Below are 21,753 nucleotides of genomic sequence, written 5' to 3'. Positions count from 1 at the left end.
ACACATGAACTGGACAGTGAGTGGTCTTTTCATTGCTAGGGGGGTAGAGAGAGGTAGCAAGTGTTTTCAGGCAGACAAAAGGAGATATGTAAAAGGGTTTAACAACCTATATTTCACACTATGCTGCTGGTCAACCCTGAGAGTGTTTTTAACTCTGCTGGGGGTTCTCTCCTGCGGGAGAATGTGCAAAGCCAATTCTTTTTCTTGTTTACCCACACATTGGTCAGATCTATATTTCCACCTCCACAAACAACATGCTGTTCGTTCAAAAGATGATTCAAAAAGTAAAAGCAGCACGTACATAATGCTTGATTATAATAAATCCTTTAAGTGGTTTTCAATAAATATTAAAATTAGAAACAATTACAGATGTTTAAAATTAAAAGATTAAAACACATCAACATCAATAAATCTGGATAGGTTTGCCTAAACCATGTTTTAAGTAGATACCGAAAGGCGTATACATCATGAGGCCATGGTCCAGATTATTCAATAAAATGAAATGTGGCTCTCGCTCAGAGGTTCCAGAATATTTTTATGGAATACAGGTGTATCAAAGAGAGGAGGGGAAGCAGCATGGGAGTTTGCAGGTGGAATTGATCAGCAGATCCCACACAGCACATGAAACCCTATGAAACTGCTTAGCACAGAGGTTCTTCTCTTCCCCACGCCCTGAGCACCAGAGCTCTAGGAAGCTAATGCAAGCAGAAATGTTCATGATCACGCCAGCACACAGAAATACACACCTCTCTGATACAAAATACATGCTGAGGCCCACAGAAAACCAACCATCCCCACAACCCAATAATCAGTGTTTACTGGACATGGAGGGCATTTTCATGCTAACAAAGACAACAGGGAGCATTACATACTCCTGAAGAGGGTTATTCAGGGAACTGAGGCTCACTTTACTCCGTCACCATTTGCACAAACTTAAAGAATGGGAGTACATGACACTGGTTTGTATTTCTCACTTCCCCAAATGGTCCCATGTTTTGGGGAGCAACCGATGAAGCAAGAGCCCTAGAGATTGTTATAGGGGGAAAACTGCTCGTTTGAAGTATTTCTAATGTATTTTTATTTATTGATGTAGAAGCTGAGTAGGGGGAGGCAAGCAAAAAATGCTGAGAATCAGCAGGCTACCCCAAAAGCAAACATCAAATTCTATACGGAGCTCAAAGGCTGCTTCTAACTCCCACCTACAAAAATTCAGATAGTTACAAAGCCTTCTTCCAGTCCTTTGCTGGGCAGTGGCTAATCAGAAGCAGGACATGAGCACAATAGCCCTCTCCCACATGTGATCCCCAGAAAATGGTAATCAGGGGCATTTACTACCTCTGATCCTCAAGGTACCATACAATCAATATATGACTTGCAGCCATTCTGAGCCTTATCCTCCATGAATCCATCCAGCTCCCATAGCTGCTGGCCTCCACACTTTGTGGCAGGGATTTCCATAAGAGCATAAGAAGAGCCCTGCTGGATCAGGTCAACAGCCCATCTAGTCCAGCATCCTGTTCTCACAGTGGCCAACCAGATGCCTGTAGGAAATCTGCAAGCAGGACCCAAGCACAAGAGCGCTGTCCTGCGGTTTCCACAAACTGGTATTCAGAAGCATCACTGCCTCCGACCATCACTTTCTCCTCCATGAATTTGTCTGATCCTCTTTTAAAGTCACCCAAGTTGGTGACCGACACTGCTTCTCGTGGAAGGGAGTTCCACAGTTTTAACTATGCCCTGTGTGAATAATTCCTTCTTTCTGCTGGTCCTAAATCTACTGCCCATCCATTTCCGTGGATTACCGTATTTTTCGCCCTATAGGACGCACTTTTTCCCCTCCAAAAATGAAGGGGAAATCTGGGTGCGTCCTATGGGGCGAATGCAGGCTTCGCGGACCTCTCCGCTAGCAGCGGGAGCGCTCCCGCTGCTGGCGGAGAGGTGCCTGCATGCTGAAGCCTGCGCGCACTGAGCTCAGCGCGCCCAGGCTTCGCGGACCTCTCCGCTAGCAGCGGGAGAGCTCCCGCTGCTGGCGGAGAGGTGCCTGCATGCTGAAGCCTGGGCGCGCTGAGCTCAGCGCGCCCAGGCTTCGCGGACCTCTCCGCTAGCGCTCCAGCTGCTGGCGGAGAGGTGCCTGCATGCTGAAGCCTGCGCGCGCTGAGCTCAGCGCGCCCAGGCTTCGCGGACCTCTCCGCTAGCAGCGGGAGCGCTCCCGCTGCTGGCAGAGAGGTGCCTGCATGCTGAAGCCTGCGCGCGCTGAGCTCAGCGCGCCCAGGCTTCGCGGACCTCTCCGCTAGCGCTCCCGCTGCTGGCGGAGAGGTGCCTGCATGCTGAAGCCTGCGCGCGCTGAGCTCAGCGCGCCCAGGCTTCGCGGACCTCTCCGCTAGCAGCGGGAGCGCTCCCGCTGCTTGCGGAGAGGTGCCTGCATGCTGAAGCCTGCGCGCGCTGAGCTCAGCGCGTCCAGGCTTCGCGGACCTCTCTGCTAGCAGCGGGAGCCAGCACTGGGCTCCCACGGCTTGCAGAGAGCTGCCTGTTTGGGGGCTGGGGTCGGGGGAAGCTCGGGCTTCCCCAACCCCACGCCTGGGGGGGAAATAATTTTTTTCCTTTATTTCCCCCCAAAAAAACTAGGTGCGCCTTATGGGACGGTGCGTCCTATAGGGCGAAAAATACGGTACCTCAGTTAACTTATCACTTATCCACTTTTGCCATCCATGCCTTGCATTGTTTTTACAAGTTTCTATGACGGTTTCCTCCCCTCGCCCCCCACCCCACTGGTGACCTTGAGATGTTCTGAATTACAATGGCAGTGCTAACTGGGGCTGATGGGAGTTGTAGTCCGAAACACTTGGAGGGAACCAGATTGGCTCTATCATCCCCTGCTCCCCTCCAGTTAGCCTCCCCACCCCTCTCAAGCTAATGAGTGAGGATTTAAAGCAATGTACCGTATTTTTTGCTCTATAAGACTCACTTTTTCCCTCCTAAAAAGTAAGGGGAAATGTGTGTGCGTCTTATGGAGCGAATGCAGGCTGCGCAGCTATCCCAGAAGCCAAAACAGCAAAAGGGATTCCTGCTTTCACTGCGCAGCGGTCCCTCTCGCTGTTCTGGCTTCTGAGATTCAGAATATTTTTTTTCTTGTTTTCCTCCTCCAAAAACTAGGTGCGTCTTGTAGTCTGGTGCGACTTATAGAGCGAAAAATACGGTATTTGTAGATCATTCCTCCAAAGGGACTGTGAAAACATCTATGGGGTGGAGTCCACTTTATCTTCATAACAGCTCTTTAAGGCAGGGCAAAGGCCAATGAATAGGTCTGCTAGGTGAGCAGCAACCTGGGTATTTCATGCTCTACACTGGAATCCCCACTCTGCTTTTTAGCCAGGAAATGGTTGCTGCCTCTAGAACACTGGCTCCCAAACTCTGCCCTCCCCGCCTTCCCAGGCAATGGACCACTTGAAAATTGCTGAGAGTCTTGGCAAACCACTTAATGGTTTTTCTGCCCCACTGTAGCAACAGTAATGAGCTAAGATAGATGCTCTATGGCTTTTAATTGTGTTTTGTATTCCTTCTTTTACTCCTTAAATTGTATTTGATTGAATTACAATTTGCATTTCATAGAGTTCAAATTGTAATACAGTAAAATATAATTTAAGAAATAAAATAAGCAATAAAAATGCAATTATAAATCCATGTGAATACTTAATGCAGGCCTGCTGCGGACCACTTGAATGAAGCTCGCAGGCTGCTAGGGGGACCATGGACCACAGTTTTGGAGCCTCTGTTCTAGGATGGTCCTCCCACCAAGGAATGGCAAAGCATCATAAAGAAATCAGTCCAGCAGGAATGACACTCAGAGAAGAAACAAATTTTCAACGCCAGGTTACCAATATGTACACTGGGCCACACTAGATTCATTGTGTTTACATGTTAACATGTTAACAACAATGCACATCTGTTTTGCATATACAGTGGTACTTCGGGTTACATACGCTTCAGGTTACATACGCTTCAGGTTACAGACTCCGCTAACCCAGAAATAGTACTTCAGGTTAAGAACTTTGCTTCAGGATGAGAACAGAAATCGTGCTCCGGCAGCGCAGCGGCAGCAGGAGGCCCCATTAGCTAAAGTGGTGCTTCAGGTTAAGAACAGTTTCGGGTTAAGAACGGACCTCCGGAACGAATTAAGTACTTAACCCAAGGTACTACTGTATTATAACACAATTCCATTTCACATATGTTCTTATGTACTATTGCCATAATATATAGTACTGTCATAGCTCGGAACTACATTGATTGCCTCATGCTATTTATGGGCCCTACTGACTCAGTTTGTGGCTTCTGTGTTGTTGTTTTTTAAGGGGGCCTTCCTAAGCATTTGTGTTTCCATTTCAAAACCACATCCTTGAGAGTCTCACACCAGAGGATGAACCTTTTCCACTTGTGGGCTTAGAAACTGTAAGCAAAATGGCATTTCCCGCTGCGGTATACTCTTGGGGTAACCTCTTCTCCACACGGTTTGCCACTAGACCATAAAGGAAAGCAGCCACAACACAACACCCTCTCCTATGTTGGCTGGGCTGATGGGAATTGTAGTCCAAAACCAGCTCCCCTTGGACTCCTATCATTTTATTGACTATTATGTTTTACCATTTAAAACATTCTCCCCCTCCCCCTAGATACCCCCCGCCCCCGAGTCCTTTGGGACGGAAGAGCAAGGTATTAAATATCCCAAGGCTGCAATCCTATCTCCGCTTACTTGGGAGTAAGCCCCACTGAATTCAATTAAACTACTGTATTTTTCACTCTATAAGACCCATCAGACCACAAGACGCACCTAGTTTTTGGAGGAGGAAAACAAGAAAAAAAATATTCTGAATCCCAGAAGCCAGAACAGCAAGAGGGATCGCTGCGCAGCGAAAGCAGCAATCCCTCTTGCTGTTCTGGCTTCTTTGATAGCTGTGCAGCCTGCATTCGCTCCATAAGACGCACACACATTTCCCCTTACTTTTTAGGAGGGAAAAAGTGAGTCTTATAGAGCAAAAAATATGGTACTTCTGAGTATTAATGGTTTAGACTGCAGCCTAAATAAAGGGACATTTTTAAAAGCCAGACAGCAGACAGTATAATCAACTCTAACAAAGTGTCCAGCCCAGAGACACAGAGCAGCAGCCACAGACTTGAGGGGAAAACAGCTTTCTAGCTTAATTTGGTGTGGTGGAGAATTTAACACTCAAATCAAGTCACAAAGCTCTTCCAGTTCCACTTTCCTAAAATCAATTATGCACATGCATAGACACAGCACTGTACAATTATGAAATCTACAAAATTCTTGCAACTCACAGCCTGGTGGGAGAACCTAATATACAGCCATAAGCCACACCCATGGTTTCTGGTTGGCTGGTGGCACAGCCTGGATAGCTATTGGCTGCTCTCTGCCTATATAAAACTGTGGAAGAACTTCATCTCTGTAGAAGAAAATTTGAGCTGGGATGAAATAAATAAATCCATAAATTTTATTGGGTGATAAGAAGTCCATGTGGTGGTTGGTGGTAGTATTAGTATTTAGATGAACTGTATAAATGACAGCTCTATTTGACACCTAAAATAGAAATGAAGTTCAGAAGCAGGAAGTTTTAATATCTGTCAAATCTGCATGCAAAGTTTATGTAAAGCAGTATTCAAATAATTGGAGAGTTAAAAATTGTCTTAGAAATAAAAGTGAATAAGTGAAGGGGCTGGAAGCCAGGGGTCCTGAACCTTATGAAAGGTTGAGGAGGGAAGAATAGTGGCCACGGCGATGCATGTGATTTGCAGTGGCAGGCAGGCTTTAGAGCAATTGGCGGCCGAATAGGGGTTGTCTTATACGCGGAAAAATACGGTAGTTAAACCATGGAAGATGCTCCCACAAGAGATTAGCAATGGTCACCAACTTGGGTGGCTTTAAGACAAATTAACAGAAAAAAAGGTTATCAATGCCTTCTGGCCATGATTACTATGGTCTACCTCTACTGTCAGAGGCAGTAATGACTCCGAAAAGCACCAGATTTAGGGCAGTGTGGGCCCATGTATTCCAAAATCCTTTTCTCACAAGAATTGAAGCCCACACAGAGGAGCCGGTATCCAGAGGCAGGGGCGGACTTTGGTAATCTTTTATAATATGGCACCCTGTGCAAGGACAAATTTTGGCACCCCCAAATGAATCTTCCCAGTTATGGATCTTCTCTATTTTGTGGCCCCTTGACTTGGCCCCTTGGGGAAACCACCAGCACCGCCCTAAATCCGATGCTGTTCGGAGGCATTTTTATTTCTGACAGTAGAGGCAGAATGTGGTTGTCATGGTTAGAAGCCACTAATAGCCCTCTCCTCCTCCATGAATTTGTCTCATCTGCTTTTAAAGCCATCTAGCTTGACGGCCATCACTGCCTCCTGTGGCAGGGAGTTTCATAGTTTAACTGGGTGCTGTGTGAATGACTTTCTTTTATCTCTCTTGAATCTTCCAACATTCAGCTTCATTGGATGTCCGCAAGTTATGAGAGGAGGAGGAAAAGCTTTCTGTCCTTGGAGATTCTTCAGTTTTTACCTTTGCAGATAGACAGTACTTCATTACAGCAGCTTCCTTAAGTATACAGTGGTACCTCGGGTTACATACGCTTCAGGTTACAGACGCTTCAGGTTACAGACTCCGCTAACCCAGAAATTGTACCTCGAGTTAAGAACTTTGCTTCAGGATGAGAACAGAAATCGTGTGGCGGCAGCACAGCGGCAGCGGGAGGCCCCATTAGCTAAAGTGGTACCTCAGGTTAAGAACAGTTTCAGGTTAAGAACAGACCTCAAGAACAAATTAAGTTCTTAACCCGAGGTGGGTCGGGTGGGCAGGAGAGATACGAGGCTCAAATGATTCTTGGGTTGGTCTTTTTCTTAATTTTGCATGAGTGTGAGTGCAAAATATTTCTTCCTCCCTCCCACCCCCAATCCTCAGCAGGCCTCCCCACTTCTACCTGGGCTCTCTGATGTGTTTCATGCTTGGTACAACGCCAAGTCCAACCTCCCACAACCATGCGCCTGGAAGGGGGGGGGGGCACCCAATCCATCTTTCGCTCCCTTCTTTGATCTTTCCTTTTAAGCTTTGACAAGGAAGCTTTGAAAAGGGACAAAAGACAAGATTGAGAAGGAGGGGTGCAGTGTAGAGAAAAGAAGAAAGAAGATCTCTAAGACCAGCCTTTGCCAACCTGGTGCTCTCCTGAGGTTTTAGACTACAACTCCCATCAGCCTTAGCCAGCATGGAAAATTGTCAGAGGTCAATACAGTGGTACCTCTGGTTACGTACGGTACTTAATTCGTTCCAGAGGTCCATTCTTAACCTGAAGCACCACTTTAGCTAATGGGGCCTCCCGCTGCTGCTGCTGCGTCGCCGCGCGATTTCTGTTCTCATCCTGAAGCAAAGTTCTTAACTCGAGGTACTATTTCTGGGTTAGCGGAGTCTGTAACCTGAAGCGTATGTAACCTGAAGCGTATGTAACCTGAGGTACCACTGTAGTGGTGTCTCTGGAGGAAGGCAGGGAAATTCTTGAACAGATCTACTAAGCCCGTCTTTGCCAAACGGGCACCCTTCATATGGTTTGGGTTAAAACTGACGGGAGTTGTAGTTCAAAACATCTGGAGGGTGTCAGGTTGGCAAGGGCTGCCTCCTGCGAGACTTGGGTCTCAAATAGGGGATAAGCTTGGGGTGGAAATGCTGGGCTTATTCTCTGGAGGGGTGACGGGGAAGTTTTCTCCCTCCTCCCTCTTACTTCCCACTTTACCTCCTCCTCCTCCCCCCACTTGGCTTGTCACTGCATTATTACAACCCTCCTTCACTCAGTGTCAGAAGATTAAAAAGCATAATCCCCAGGTTCACAAGCACAGCCAGGACTTTACGAGGAGACAAGCCTCAGGCTGGTGAAGATTAAAGCCAGCTCAGAAAAATATCCCCCCTTCCTTGCCCTGACAAAAGCTCCTCCTTGCACACTGAAAACTGTAACGGGAAGACTCCCACGACCCCAGCCCACCCCTGTCCCAATTCCCCAGCATACATAGGGCACCACTTATGTCGCCCCACACTCACCCAAATCCCTGGATTCAAGAGTTCTCAACCCTAGGAGTGATTGAAGAACCCCTGGGGAAGAAAATGGAAGTGGGGCCAGATTCCAGGACCCCTGCTAAGCGGGAGGCCGGGTCTAGTCGGCAGCTCCCTACCCCATGTTTGCACACCATCTTTTAAAAAAAGAGGTGAAGGGAGCAGAAATCTCAGCATCAGGACCAGGCACAATAAGGGAAACTCATCGAATCAGGCACCACTGTGCAAGCGGGGCCTAGAAGCTGGCGCTCACGATCCTTTTCACAACCATGTCCCCACCGAAGTGTGGAGGCACCCCCACCCCCGGGCGCTCGCCGGAGAGGTCAGGCGCCTCCCTCCCGAGAGAGAGACGCTTGCACGCCAGTCGCTTCTCGCCCCCACCTTCGCGCCTTCCCCGATGGAGCAGGCCACACAACCTTGCACGCCGCTCAACCTTGCACTTTGCTCGAGCGCACATCCTGAATTCCGCTGGGCCGGCTTTCCCAACACCGCCAGCCCCCAGCCCCCCCCCCATCAAAGATGCACCCCTGAACAAACTCCCTGCTCCTTATCCAGTCGCTTGCCCGTTTGCACAGCGGGCTGTCACAGTCGGATTGCCAGCTTTGCACGGATCGCCTCGCCTCTTCTCCCGACCTCGGATGCCCGCCTCCCACCCGCGCCACGATCCTTCCTTACCTTGCAGCCGAAGACGAGCGAGAGGGTCCGGTTGCTGCAGGTGACCTTGCACTGGCACAGGACGGGCGAGAAGCAGCCCAGCTTGCGGAACGGGGGGGACACGCCGTTCAGGCCCATCCCCCTCGCGCCCCCCCGCCTGCCCCCATCGGCTACGCGCCGCCGCCGCGGCCAGGGGGCGCCCCCCGACTCTGCCCCATCGCCCGCCGCACCTGCCGCCCGCCCGCCGCCGCCGCCAGCTGCTGCCGCTGCCCGCCAGGCCGGCCTGCCTGCCCTAATCCCCTCCCCTCCCTCCTCCCCTCCCTCGCCAGGCCAGCCTCCTCCCCGCCAGAGCCCAAGAGGAGAGACGCCCACTAGGCCGCACGTGCACGGATCCCGGGACGCGACCGGGGTCCAGTCGGTCAGCCCAGTATCCCGTTTCCAAGGGCGGACGGCCCCAAAAGCTCACAAGTCGGCAGGGCAGGAAGGCACCAGCCCTCTCCCCCTGCAGCTTCCCTAGCCGCTGGCAATGAGAAGTAACACTGCCCCTGAATATGGGGGCTCTGCTCTTAGTCTCTCTCTCCACGCGCCCCCATTTAAGGGTCTCCGCATATTAGCCTTTCTGGCAACGTGTCGGAAACATGGGCTCGTATGCGAGAAGCCCCATTGTAGTGGACAGACACATTAATTCCAGCGGGTCTACTCTGAGTAGGATTCAGCTGACAACAAGCATGCTTAGGCTGCCAGTAACCTGTGTGGCCAGTTTTCAGAGATTATTAGGAGAGTTGGAAGTTGAGGTCTCTCATCTCCCGTTTATGGAACAATCTTAACTAGCAGTCTTAGGAAGCTGACTTATTTCCAGCCGTGTCTGTACCCACACTGACTGGCAGCGGTTACCCCAAGTTTCAGACCAGTCATTCTCAGCCCTTTCTGAAAAATGGCTTGTTGCCACTGGGGATTGATCCTGCAACCTTCTGCATTCAAAGCAGCTGTTCTCCCAGTGACCTGTGACCCCTTCCCTAAAGTCATCCTGCTCCTCGCCCTCCCTTGCCCATATCTGTTGGGTGTCCATTTGTACAGCCCAAAGTCGCTCAGTTGCTCCTCTCTCCCAGCCCTAGTTTCCAAGGGTACACACATAATACTGTTAGAGATTTGGGGGGTCAACCCTAGAAATTAATAAACACCAGGATTTGGGGTTCTTTGTGATATGCAGGGAGAATATAAGCTGCAAGGGGATTCCTGGGCTGCCTTACACTAGATCAATTGTGTCCAAACTTTTTTCAAAGAGGGCCAGATTTGATGCAGTCAAGGGCATTGGGGGCCGACCAGAGGGCCAACGAAAGTTATTGACCTTTCTTTAGGATTGAAGCTTTTTTTAGGGTTGGAGTTGTTGAGCTTCTTTTGGGATTGAAATTGTTGAGGGTTTTTTACGATTTTACCCCAGGAAATAAACTGCCTCAGGGGCCGGATTAAACCAACAGGCGGGCCGGATTAGGCCCCAAAACGGACTTTGGACATGCCTGCACTAGATAGTCTGGCTGGCTGAAGGAAGAGCAGAGCTGTTAGCATTACAATAGAGAGTCATTGAGGGTCCTCAATAACTTGTCCCAGGTGTGACCAGAGACTGGAGATTTGGAAAGTTGCCAGGCTAACTGCTCTGGGAGAGGGCAAAGGCTTCTGGGAAGAAGAAAGGGAAGTTCGTTAGGGAGGGTGAAGGACAGACTGCCTGCACTGCCGTGGACCATGCTGTAAGATGCAAACTTGCTCCTAGCAGACCGAGGGTGTAAATAGGTGAATAAACCCTATTTCTTAAAGCACAACAGTCTCCACCGTGTCCTCTATTCTCAAAAGGGACACAGACCCTGTGTGGGTGCCTGAGATCCCATGCGCTTTTGCTTGCCACGGCTTGGCAGAGAGAGGGACAGGTGCCAGGCTTTTGCAACAATACTTTCAAAGCAGTGCCCAGAAATCTTTGGGGTGGGATGGGGATGTCCTTTGGGTGTGCTGTAAATGGTATGCAGCATGGTGTGCATATACCTGGATGCAGCTTAATTTAAGTCAGCCTTAGAGATAGTGTGTTCTGTGAACTAGAAGCCCTGCTACATGGGGCAGGTTGCTCAGTGGGACAGAAATGCACTCAGCCCATGTTCAAAGGAGGTCTCTCCCTCTCTTTGAGTCACACAGTCCATCCACACATCCCATTGTTAGCTACCTGAGCCAGTTGACCCACTCTGCCTAACGCTAGGGCTGGTTCTACAGATGCAGTGTGTATGCCATTATCCCACAAGGTCCTTATTTAGATTTCCAACCCAGCCCCATCCTCTCTGGGTATAACATGCAATATTATGCACAAGATGTTACTTAACTGGCAAAGAGACAGGCCCCTGCCTGCAAGTTACTTAAACTCTACATTTGCTCAGTCTGCAATCTCATACCCTAAACAAGCCACTTGTGCTTGCTGGGGCTGATAGGAGTTCAAAACTTCTGAAGGGTGACAGAATGGCAAAACCTGGCCTAAAGTTACCTGCAAGTAAGCCTAAGCATATGCAACCAAAGGCATCTCCAGAAAACATATTCATTGAGTATTCTGATTTGCTTGCACAAATTTATACTGTAGTTAGATGATATCTGGACTTAACTAAGCATTTGTTATTACTTCTTTGCAAACAGGTTATATGACAAGGAGCACTTGTGCTGACGGAGGTGTTTGGACATCATCCCGTTAAGTCATTTGTGCACCCCAGCCTTTTCAATGCATTTTCCTGTCACTTTCCAAAACTGCAACAAGTTCCAATTCTTTTTAAAAGTCGAAGAGCCTTTGAGTCCACTTTAAAATACGCAATCCTAAACTTCTGGTATGCACTTGGATCCCTCCTGTGAAATACTGACACCCTGGAGGCACCCTGAGACAACTGTGTATTCCTTCCCTGTTCATCCCCTGCCTCCTCACCAGCTGCTTATTTTCCCTACGGTGAATTTTCTTTTGTAGGCTCCATTGGACACAGACTTGATGTCTTGGGATACTGTGAAGTGTCATGGGCACAGCTGGCATAAAATAAATATATCCCAGCATACTAAGCCTTTATTCTGTGCCCCACCGTGACCACCTTCAATGCCAACTGACAACAGTTACCCCACAATGAATTAACAGGAACACCAAGCTGGGGGGGAAACCAGTGTGGTGTAGTGGTTAGAGCATCAGGCACAGTTCCAATCCCCATTCAGCCATGCAGCTGACCTTGGGCCAGCCACCATCTCTCAGTCTAACTTACCTCACAGGATTGTCGTGAGGAGAAAATGGAGGGGTGGAGGAGAACTATGTCTGCAGCCTTGAGCTCCTTGGATGAAAGGTGAGATATAAATGTAATAAATAGGAAATCAAATAACCACACATCACATTTGGGTCCCAATTTAGCCTCATACCCTACGGAGCTACCTTTCCCCTCCCCCACAGATTAGCCAGGCGTACAAACCCGAAGCCTCACCCCCAGTTCCCAAATGAGGGAATTCTGCAAGAAAAGGATGAAGGTGGGAGGTAACTGGGGTTCAAATATTGTGAAATGGGAATTGTAACCTGTCCAAGATTTTACTAGTCCAGCTGGAGTGTATATATACGTTCAACACATTTGCTTTTTCAGTTACCGTATTTTTTGCTCTATAAGACTCACTTTTTCCCTCCTAAAAAGTAAGGGGAAATCTGTGTGCGTCTTATGGAGCGAATGCAGGCTGCGCAGCTATCCCAGAAGCCAGAACAGCAAGAGGGATTCCTGCTTTCACTGCGTAGCGATCCCTCTTGCTGTTCTGGCTTCTAGTATTCAGAATATTTTTTTTCTTGTTTTCCTCCTCCAAAAACTAGGTGTGTCTTATGGTCTGGTGCGTCTTATAGAGCGAAAAATACGGCATTTAGCACTGCAGCTATTATGCATACCACTGATTTTTTGGTATTATGTTTATTGTTTGGAAATGGGTATTATATTGATTTGAATTTATTGTTCATCATTTTCTTAGATGGCTGTTACAGGGAGTTTTTAAAGAAAATGCATAGAGAATATGCATTGATGTTAGGATTGATGTTATATGCTCTAACCGCCTTGCTCTGGTGCGCAACCTGGTCACTGAATTCTGTACCAGCTGATGTTTCCAAACCATCTTCAGAGGCAACCCTGTGTATAATGAACACATTGCAGTAATCTAACCTAAATGATACCACAGCATAGACAACAGAAGTTAGACTAACCCAGTCCAGATAGGGGTACAGTTGGGCCACCAGCCATAGTGGATGGGAGGCATTCTGTCCCACCAGAAGATCAAATGACAGCAAAGGATCTAGAAGGACCCCCAAGCTGCATACTTGCTCCTTCAGAGAGAGTGTAACCCCCTCAAGAGCAGGCCACCTCCCATCTATCCAGTCTAGGAAACAGCCCACTAATAGTACCTCAGTCTGGATTGAGCTTCAGTTTATTGGCTCTCCTCCAGTCCATTACTGAGGCAAGACATCAGCACATCCACTCCCACACCTGCAGATGTAAAGGAGAAGCAGAGCTGTGTGTCTGCAGAATATTTCTGGCAACATACTCCAAAACTCTGGAAGACTCTACTCAGCAGTTTCATGTAGATGTTAAATAGCATGTGGGATAAGATTAAACCCTGAGGAATACCACATTGAAGGCTCCACAGGGTCAAAGAGCACTCCTCAAGCATCATCCTCTGGAAATGACCATCCAAGTCATTGGACCATCATGGAAATGACCATCCATGCAAAGCAGTGCTGCCCATCTCCAACTCAGACAGCCAGTCCAGAAGGTTACCATGATCAATGCTACTGAAAGCTGCTGAGAGGTTGAGGAGAATTAAGAGGGACACAATTCCCCTGTCTCTCCTCTGACATAAGTCATCGTTCAGAGCGACCGAAGTAGTTTCTGTGTCAAAACCGGGCCTGAACTCTGATTAAAATGGATCTAGAAAACCAGTTTCCTCCGAGAGCACCTGGATGAGGTTTGCAACCAGCCACTAAAGAATCTTGCCCAAGAAGGGGAGAATGGCAACTGACCAGTAATTACTTGTATTTTCCAAACCCAGGGAAGGTTTCTTAAGGAGTGGTTTAACCATTGCCTCCTTCAGGCAGTCAGAGACCATCATCTCTCACAAGGAGGCATTAACCACCTCCCTGGCCCAGCTCTCCCCTCCCTGCTAGTTTTTATCAGCTGGCAAAAGCCAGAGTGCAAGCAGTCACCCTGACTGATCCAAGCACGTTGTCTAGATCCTTGAGCCTTACAAACTGAAACTCATCTAACAGAACTAGATAATACTCTGGACACCCCAATTTAAACTCACTCTGTCAGTCTTAAAGCAGCTAATGAAATGCCTGGTTTTATTTGAGGTGTTCAGATGAGTGTTTCCAGCTCTCCCCCCCCCCCTTTTTAAAATTGTTTATGCAGATAACTGATATCACTGTGTATTCTACTTTAATAATGTGTCAGGTGCTAAGGGAGTTCACAGATGAGCAAAGCGGGTAGTTGAAAATGTTAGAACACATAATTTAAAAGGAAAAAAAAACCGAACAAGCAGCAAAGCATTTTCACCACTATCTGCCCCTTGCTCCTTCCTACCAAGCAACCCCCTCCTTCTCAAACAGCCAGCTGGCCTTGCCTGCAGATAAAACCTTGCAGACAACGCCTTGACCAGTTTAATCAGAAATATTCGCATCCACAATAGGATTAGAACAGCAGATGCCACCGAAAGGAGAAAAAAGAGACAATGTGTGTGTGTAAGACAGCAAAATTTAATGCTAACTGGACAAGTGCCAAGTGCCAATGTAAATTCTCCTTACCCTATTCTCTTATTGCCTACCAATCTCTAGTAATGTTATTTTTTTCAAATAGAAGATGATTGTGTTCTTATCTTTTTAGTATTTTCCATTATGGAGAAGGTAAGTAGCTCCCTCAAACAATCACCTATTTTTGGAAAACCAAAAGTGCTTCTTGTACATTCACACACACAATCAAATTCTGATGAAAATAATTAAAATCCAATTTCCCCCCCTCAAAGTGAACATATGAAGCTGTGTTAGACTGAATCAGGCCAACTGGTCCAGACAGCTCAATATTCTCTACTCTGACTAGCAGTTCATGAAGGTATTGCAAGGGTCATCTAATCCAACTGCCTGCAATGCAAGAATCTCAACTAAAGCACCCATGACAGATGGCAATCCAACCTCTGCTTAAAAACCTCCAAGGAAGGAGAGTCCACAACCTCCTGAGGGAGTCAAAACAGCTCTTACCATCAGAAAGTTCACCTAACAGTTACCTTGTACAACCCACTTTTTACAGGCTTCCTCGCAAGAATATCAATGGTGGACTATGTTGAAAGCCTTAATGAAGTCAAGATAAACTATGTCCGCAGCATTCCCCTGATCCACAAAGCTTGTAACTCCATCAAAAAAAGAAAAAAAGAAATGAGATTCGTCTGGCATGACTTGTTTTTGAGAAACCCACGCTGGCTCTTAGTAATCACAGCATCCTTTTCTTAGTGCTCACACAGTTGAATTATCTGTTCTAGGACCTTTCCTGGTATCAAAGTCAAGCTCACCAGTTGCTAGTTACCTGGATCTTCTTTTTCCCTCTTTTTGAAGACAGAGAACATTTGCGTGTCTCCAGTCTGCAGGGACCTCCCCTGTTCTCGAAGAATTGATTACATCTGCAAGCTTCATTAATACCCTTGGGTGCAGCTCATCAGGCCTGGAGATTTGAATTAATTGAAAATAGCTAGGTGTTCCCTTACCACCTCTTTTTCTATCTTGGGCTGTAGTTCCCGCCTTACATCATTCATTCTGTTATCACCAGGTTGGGCATTGGTTTCCTTTTGGGTAAAAACAAAGGCAAAGTAGGTGTTGAGCAGCTCTGCTTTTCCACATTTCTCCATCTTCTCCACTTAGGGAACCTACCACTTGCTTGTTCCTTCTCTTGCTTTGAACATAGCCGAAGAAACCTTTTATTATTATTTTTAATCTCTCTTGCAAGTCTGAGCTCATTCTGAGCTTTAGCCCGCCTGACATTCACCCTGCAACTGTTGGCTACTCATGTATACTCCTCCTTTGTGATTTCCCCTTTCTTCCATTTCTTATACATGCCCTTCTTAAATCTCAGCTCATCTGTAAGCTCCTTATACAGCCACACTGGTTTCTTTAGATGCATCCCACTTTTCTTTCTTGTTGGAACTGTATGAATTGGGCCTTAAATATTTCACCCTTAATAAACTCTCATCCATCTTGGACTCCCTTCTCTTTGAGAATTTCTGACCATGGGATCTCACCCAGAATCTCCTTAAACTTTTTGAAATTGGCTTTCTTAAAGTCCAGAGTGCACGTCTGACTACACTCAGCTTACTTCTGTATCTTGAAACCCAGGAGAACATGACCACTTCCTTCCACGTTTCTGAGTACTTCCACTTCGTTGATCAGTTCCTCTCTGTTGGTGAAGACCAGGTTCAAGACAGATGGTCCCCTTGTTGCTTCTTCCACTTTCTGGGAAATGAAATTGTCAGCAAGGCAATGGAGGAATTTGTTGGACCTTACATTCTTAGCAGAGTTTGAGTTCCACCAGATATCAAGGAAGTTGAAGTCTCCCATGAGTGCTGTATCCCTCCTTTTAAAATGTTTGGTAATTTTCTCTAGGAGGGCATCATCCAAGTCTTCAGTCTAGCTTGGTGGTCTATAGAGACACCCACAGTAAGGTCACTGTTGCTTTTCTCTCCTACAGTTTTGACCCATATACTCTTAATCTGCCTTCCATGCTCCAGGTCATGGATTTCTTCACAAGTGTACACATCCTTTACATATAATCCTCCTCCCTTCCTGCTTCGTCTGTTCCTTTTGAAGAGATTATACTCCTCAATTCCTACATTCCAGTCATGAGTCTCATCCCACCAGGTTTCAGTAATGCCTACCAGGTTATATTTGCCATCCTGTATTAAAAGCTCCAATTCATCTTGCTTGTTTCCCATACTCTGTGTATTTGCATAGAGACAACTGAAACCATGAGTCATTTCCTCCAGCTGCTTCCTTCTTGTAGTTTCTTGCCCTTTAGCAGGTTTCTGGAGCACCACCTCAGTTTCCTCTTCATTAATGAAGCTATCCCCAGTACCAGGTGTTCTTCTGTCATCTGTAATGTTGTTTCCCTCCCCATCAGCATCTAGTTTAAAGTTCTCCTGATCAGGGTCACAAGACTCTTAGCAAACACATTCTTGCCAACTGCTGTGAGCTGTAGCCCATCTTTTGCTTCCTTGAGGAAGAAGACCATGATCCAAGAAGCCAACCCTTTCCTGACACCACCACCTGCGCAGCCAGTAGTTTACTTCCAGTATTTTCCTCTCTCCTTGGGCCATGACTTTCAACAGTAAGGAGTGATGAAAAGATCACCTGTGCCCCAAGGCTCTTCAGCTTCCTGCCCAGAGTCTCCTAGTCCCAAGCTATATGTTGAAGGCTGTGTGGGGCAGTATTGTTTGTACCCACATGAATCAAAAGGAAGGGGTTGCAGTCAGTGGGCTTTATAAGACTGGGCAACTGCGCTATCACATTGTAATTTTTGGCACCTGGAAGACAGGGTCTTAGAGGGAGAGAGTTAACCTGGGATCTTTTGAGTGCAAAGTTGGTGCTCTAACATGTAGGCCACTTTCACACCATACATTTAAAGCACTATGATGCCGCTTCATTGCTTCCCCCAAAGAATTCTGGGAACTTTAGCTTGCTGTGGGTCCTGAGAGTTGTTAGGAGACCCCTATACCCACTCCCACAGCTACAATTGCAAGAGTTCCCTGCAGGGGGCATGGACTGTTGAATCACTTTGAAAATTGTAGCTTTGTGAGGGGGGAAACTCTCAGTACCATAGCAAACTACAGGTCCCAGATTGCTTTGGGACAAAGCTGTGACTGTTGAAAGTGGAATCATAGTGCTTTAAATGTATCATCTGAATGTGGCCAGCCTGTCCCCAAATCTGGGAATAGCATAACCCAATCACCCCACAAAGATGACAGAAAACCCCAAATCTTTCCTCTGATTCACATTCTCTGTGGTTTGAGTATGCAAACACACACACACACACACACACTGTAACTGTGTGGTCCTTTACTGAAAATGATTTTTTCAAAACTGGGGAGGGAAAGGGACATGGAGACGGAGGTAGAATGGATGAAATAAGGGCTTTGCTGCTTTGCAGTGTGAAAGTCTTAATATACCGTAGTCTTTCAAAAACATTTGAGGAGTGGGGACTCCCCATTCAGAATTATACATTTCAGCCTCTCCAAAGTGCCAGACTATGTCTCCCTAATTAGAAGATTGTTAAAAGATGCAGCTGTCACATATAAAGACAAAGGGGATCTTTCTGTATGTGATGGCAGGACATACATATTGATTGAACGCCTGTGGGGTGATTTGGGAGGGGACATTGGTAGTGGTCCTTTGTCATTGAAGCATCTCAAAAAGAGCTTTGATAAACAGTGTGGATTAATCTGTCCGGCCAAGATGTCCTAGCAATGGTCCTGCAGGGGGCACCAGATGCCCAGTTTCAACAAGCTTCTGTCCTCCTGTGATGACAGATCAGACTACAAATTCGCAGGGGTTCTTACAGGCCTAGAAAAGCAGTAAAGATTTCACTGGTGCCAACTGTCTCCTAGGCCAGCCTTCTGGCCTCTACAAGCTCAGCCCCTCTGTGCCCAAACCAGTTTGACCTTCTTTCATAGGAACATACTAGGCAGTTGCCTGATCCTGAGTCTCAGACTACGGAAACATTCACACCCTATATTTAAAGTACTATGATACCACTTTAAATAGTCATGACTTCCCCCAATGAATTCTGGGAGCTGCAGTTTGTTAAAGGTGCAGAAAGTTGTTAGGGGACCCCTTGTTTCCACAGAGCTACAATTTCAGAGTTGCCTAGGAAGAGAGACTGTTAAACCATTCTGCGAACTGTAGCTCTGTGAGGGGAATCAGAAGGGGTGGTGGTCTCCTAACAACTCTCAGCATCTTTAACAAACTGCAGCTCCCACAATTGATTGGGGCAAGCCATGACTATGTAAAGTGGTATCATAGTGCTTTATATGTATGGTGTGAATGTGGCCCATTGTTACTCATATATATTGTCTACACCAGGGGTAGGCAACCTAAGGCCCGCGGCCCAGATGCAGCCCAATTGCCTTCTCAATCCGGCCCACAGACAGTCCAGGAATCAGCATGTTTTTACATGAGTAGAATGTGTCCTTTTATTTAAAATGCATCTCTGGGTTATTTGTGGGGCATAGGAATTTGTTCACACCCCCCCAAAAAAATACAGTCTGGCCCACCAAATGGTCTGAGGGACGATGGACCGGCCCACGGCTGAAAAAGGTTGCTGACCCCTGGTCTATAGGGACAGGCAGCACTTGTTCAGGGTTCCAGGTAGGGGACAGTCAGTTACACTTGCCCCAGGCCTCAGAGGGCTAAGCCAGCCAGGGGGCCCCACCAGGGACCGGCTGCTTTTTTGTTTTAGTTGATAACTTTATTCTAACAAGACTCCTGCCCCAGGCTTCAGATGTGATCTGCATTGCCCTGGCTCCATGTGAATAGTATCTAAACATGTGTCAGTTGGTTGACACAATCTGCCCTCTCAAGCCACAGAACATCCCATACACCAGGGGGTGCTATGTAGTGAAATCAGAACAGAGTAGTGGTGCTGGAGTAATGGTAATTCCTGCGTGATTAGCACCCTCTAGTGGGCATCCTATGCCTTTAAAGAGCATATCTCAGCACTGGTGATTCTAAGAAGATTCTACACACAAACACACACACACGCTTCATAAAGTTACCATTTGTAGTGCAGAATCAAGGAGGATCACAGCAGCTACTATCCTGATTTAAAAAACCCCGAAGCCTATGCTCAGTCAGTAGAGCATGAGACCCTTAATCTCAGCTAGGGCTGCCATACGTCCAGGATTTCAAAGGTGGAATTGACGTCCAGGGGGAATTTCCAAAATGTGGCGCTTTGTTCTGGATCTTAGTCTTGGTTTTTACTTTCTGAAATATGGCAACCCTATCTCAAGGTCATGGGATCAAAACCCACTTTGGGCCAAATATTTTTGCATTATAGGGGCTTGGACTAAACGGCCCTGGTTGTCCTTTTCAACTCTACAATTCTATGATTACAGAACTGAGTCTAGACCCTATATACAAGCTGTTTTCAGGGGAAGGAGTGAGGCCCTGATTAGGCCTTGGCCTTTATATTTCAGAAACTTTCGTCTCCCACATCACAGACATTTTCTTTTTTTCTATTACGTTTTATTATAATTTATATTCTGTGTTAGCCCCCCTGAGCCCGGCCCTGGCTGGGGAGGGCAAGGTATAAATAAAAATTATTATTATTATTCTGTTTCCTCCTGTTTTATTCACTTTGCACCTTGCAGGGCAGTAGGAGAGAACAGCGATTCTGAGAATGTGCAAAGAGTCTTCGGCTCATCAATGGGTAAATACTGCCAACTTCATAGCTATGGGATTTGGGCAACTAGGGTATTTAAATTAAGAGAAGGGAGAATTAGCAACCTATTCACTCCTTCCAGTGTCCTTCCTCCCTGCAGCTGAAATGGCTGGACGTGGTCTGCGTGGGCTATGCTAAGATCATTAATCCTTGGTGTTAATCAGAGATTCTCCCCAGCCCTTTCCCTGTATAGATGAGAGAAGGCTACACCCCCCTCCTCCAGCTGAGTAGGCCACAGAGACACAGCTGTTTCTCCTACACACACACACACACCAGACCCAAAGTACTCTGTCCTGGTATCAAACACAGAATCTGTCACACAGTACAATTTAAAGGATCTTTTCTTCTATGTACAAACAGAGTCCCACAATAAGTACATAAGAAGAGCCTGGTTGCTGGATCAGGCCAAAGGTCCAACTAATCCAGCATCCTGTTCTCACAGTGGCCAACCGGATGCCTGTGGGAAGCTTTCATTCAAGACCTGTGCAACAGCAGCACTCTTCCCACTTGTGATCCTCAGCGACTGGTATTCAGAGGTGTACTGCCTCCGACAGTGAAGGGAGGACACAGCCATCGTGGCTAGTAGCCCTTGTAGCCAGCGTAACTTAATCAGCAATCATATTAGGGACGTAAGAAGAGCCAAAGGGGGAATCCATCTAGCCCAGCATCCTTGTCTCACAGTGGCCAATCAGATGCCCCAAAGGGAAGCCTGCAAGCAGGACCTGAGGGCAACAGCGGCACTCTCCCCACTTGTGATCCACAGCAACTGGCATACTGCATATCAAAGCAAGACAAAGCAACACAGAAAAACAAAAAACCCAATGTTGCATGGGCATCCCAAAACATTCAAATTAAGATTATAGGAAGCTGGCTTATACCAGGCGAAACAATTCCTCCATCTAGCCCAGTACTCTCTGCTCTCTGACCAGTAGTGGCTTCCCAGAATCTCAAGCAGTAAGACAGCCAGCATGGCACTGTGATTAGAGTGTTCCAATCCCCACTCAGCCATGAAGCTCACTGGGTGACCTTGGGCCAGTCACATACTCTCAGCACAGCCTACTTCACAGGGTTGTCGCGAGGATACAATGGGGAGAACTATGGGGAGTCACCTTGAGTTCCATGGAGGAAAAGTACTGGTGGAGAAGAAGAAATCTCCCATTATTTGCCACCTGATCCTTTTAATGAGAAGTGTTGCTGGGATTGAACCTGAGGTCTTCTCTTGCATGCAAAACACTTGTTCTGCCATGGAGCTATGGGGTTTCCCCATAAGAATTCACAAAGACACATCCCCACAAATGATAACATTAGGCCCCAAGGGAGTGCATTTGCCTATCTGGGTGTCCGGCACCAAGTGTTGTTGAGTGGCTCACAAAGAGACACAATGAGGTTCAGAGACCTTAATTACTAGGCTTCAAGCTCAGCGTGATGAGGTAGGCCGGCCTTTGCCAGCCTGGTGCTCTCACGATGTTTTGGACAACAACTCCCAACAGCCCC

The 21,753-nt window shown here is 47.2% G+C and overlaps 1 protein-coding gene across 15 annotated transcripts in view; it reads right to left on the bottom strand.

Moving 5' to 3' along the window:
- DLG4 (discs large MAGUK scaffold protein 4) overlaps positions 1-21,753 on the bottom strand; it is a gene marked incomplete at its 5' end in the record, with an annotated part of 134,807 nt that overhangs the window by 67,304 nt on the left and 45,750 nt on the right. For 2 of the 15 annotated variants that reach the window (XM_083410231.1, XM_083410236.1), the window contains one exon: positions 8,783-8,899. The exons of 12 other annotated variants lie outside the window; for them this stretch is intronic. In XM_083410231.1, the coding sequence (XP_083266357.1) occupies positions 8,783-8,899 (117 nt within the window). Of the gene's footprint in view, positions 1-8,782; positions 8,938-21,753 lie in introns of those variants that run through there. One more of the 15 variants, XM_083410219.1, reaches the window with a different exon arrangement.

This window comes from Podarcis tiliguerta (assembly GCF_965153285.1).
Source record: "Podarcis tiliguerta genome assembly, chromosome: 13".
In the NCBI taxonomy this organism is placed as follows: domain Eukaryota; kingdom Metazoa; phylum Chordata; class Lepidosauria; order Squamata; family Lacertidae; genus Podarcis; species Podarcis tiliguerta.
This window is presented reverse-complemented; position numbering and strand designations above follow the sequence as displayed.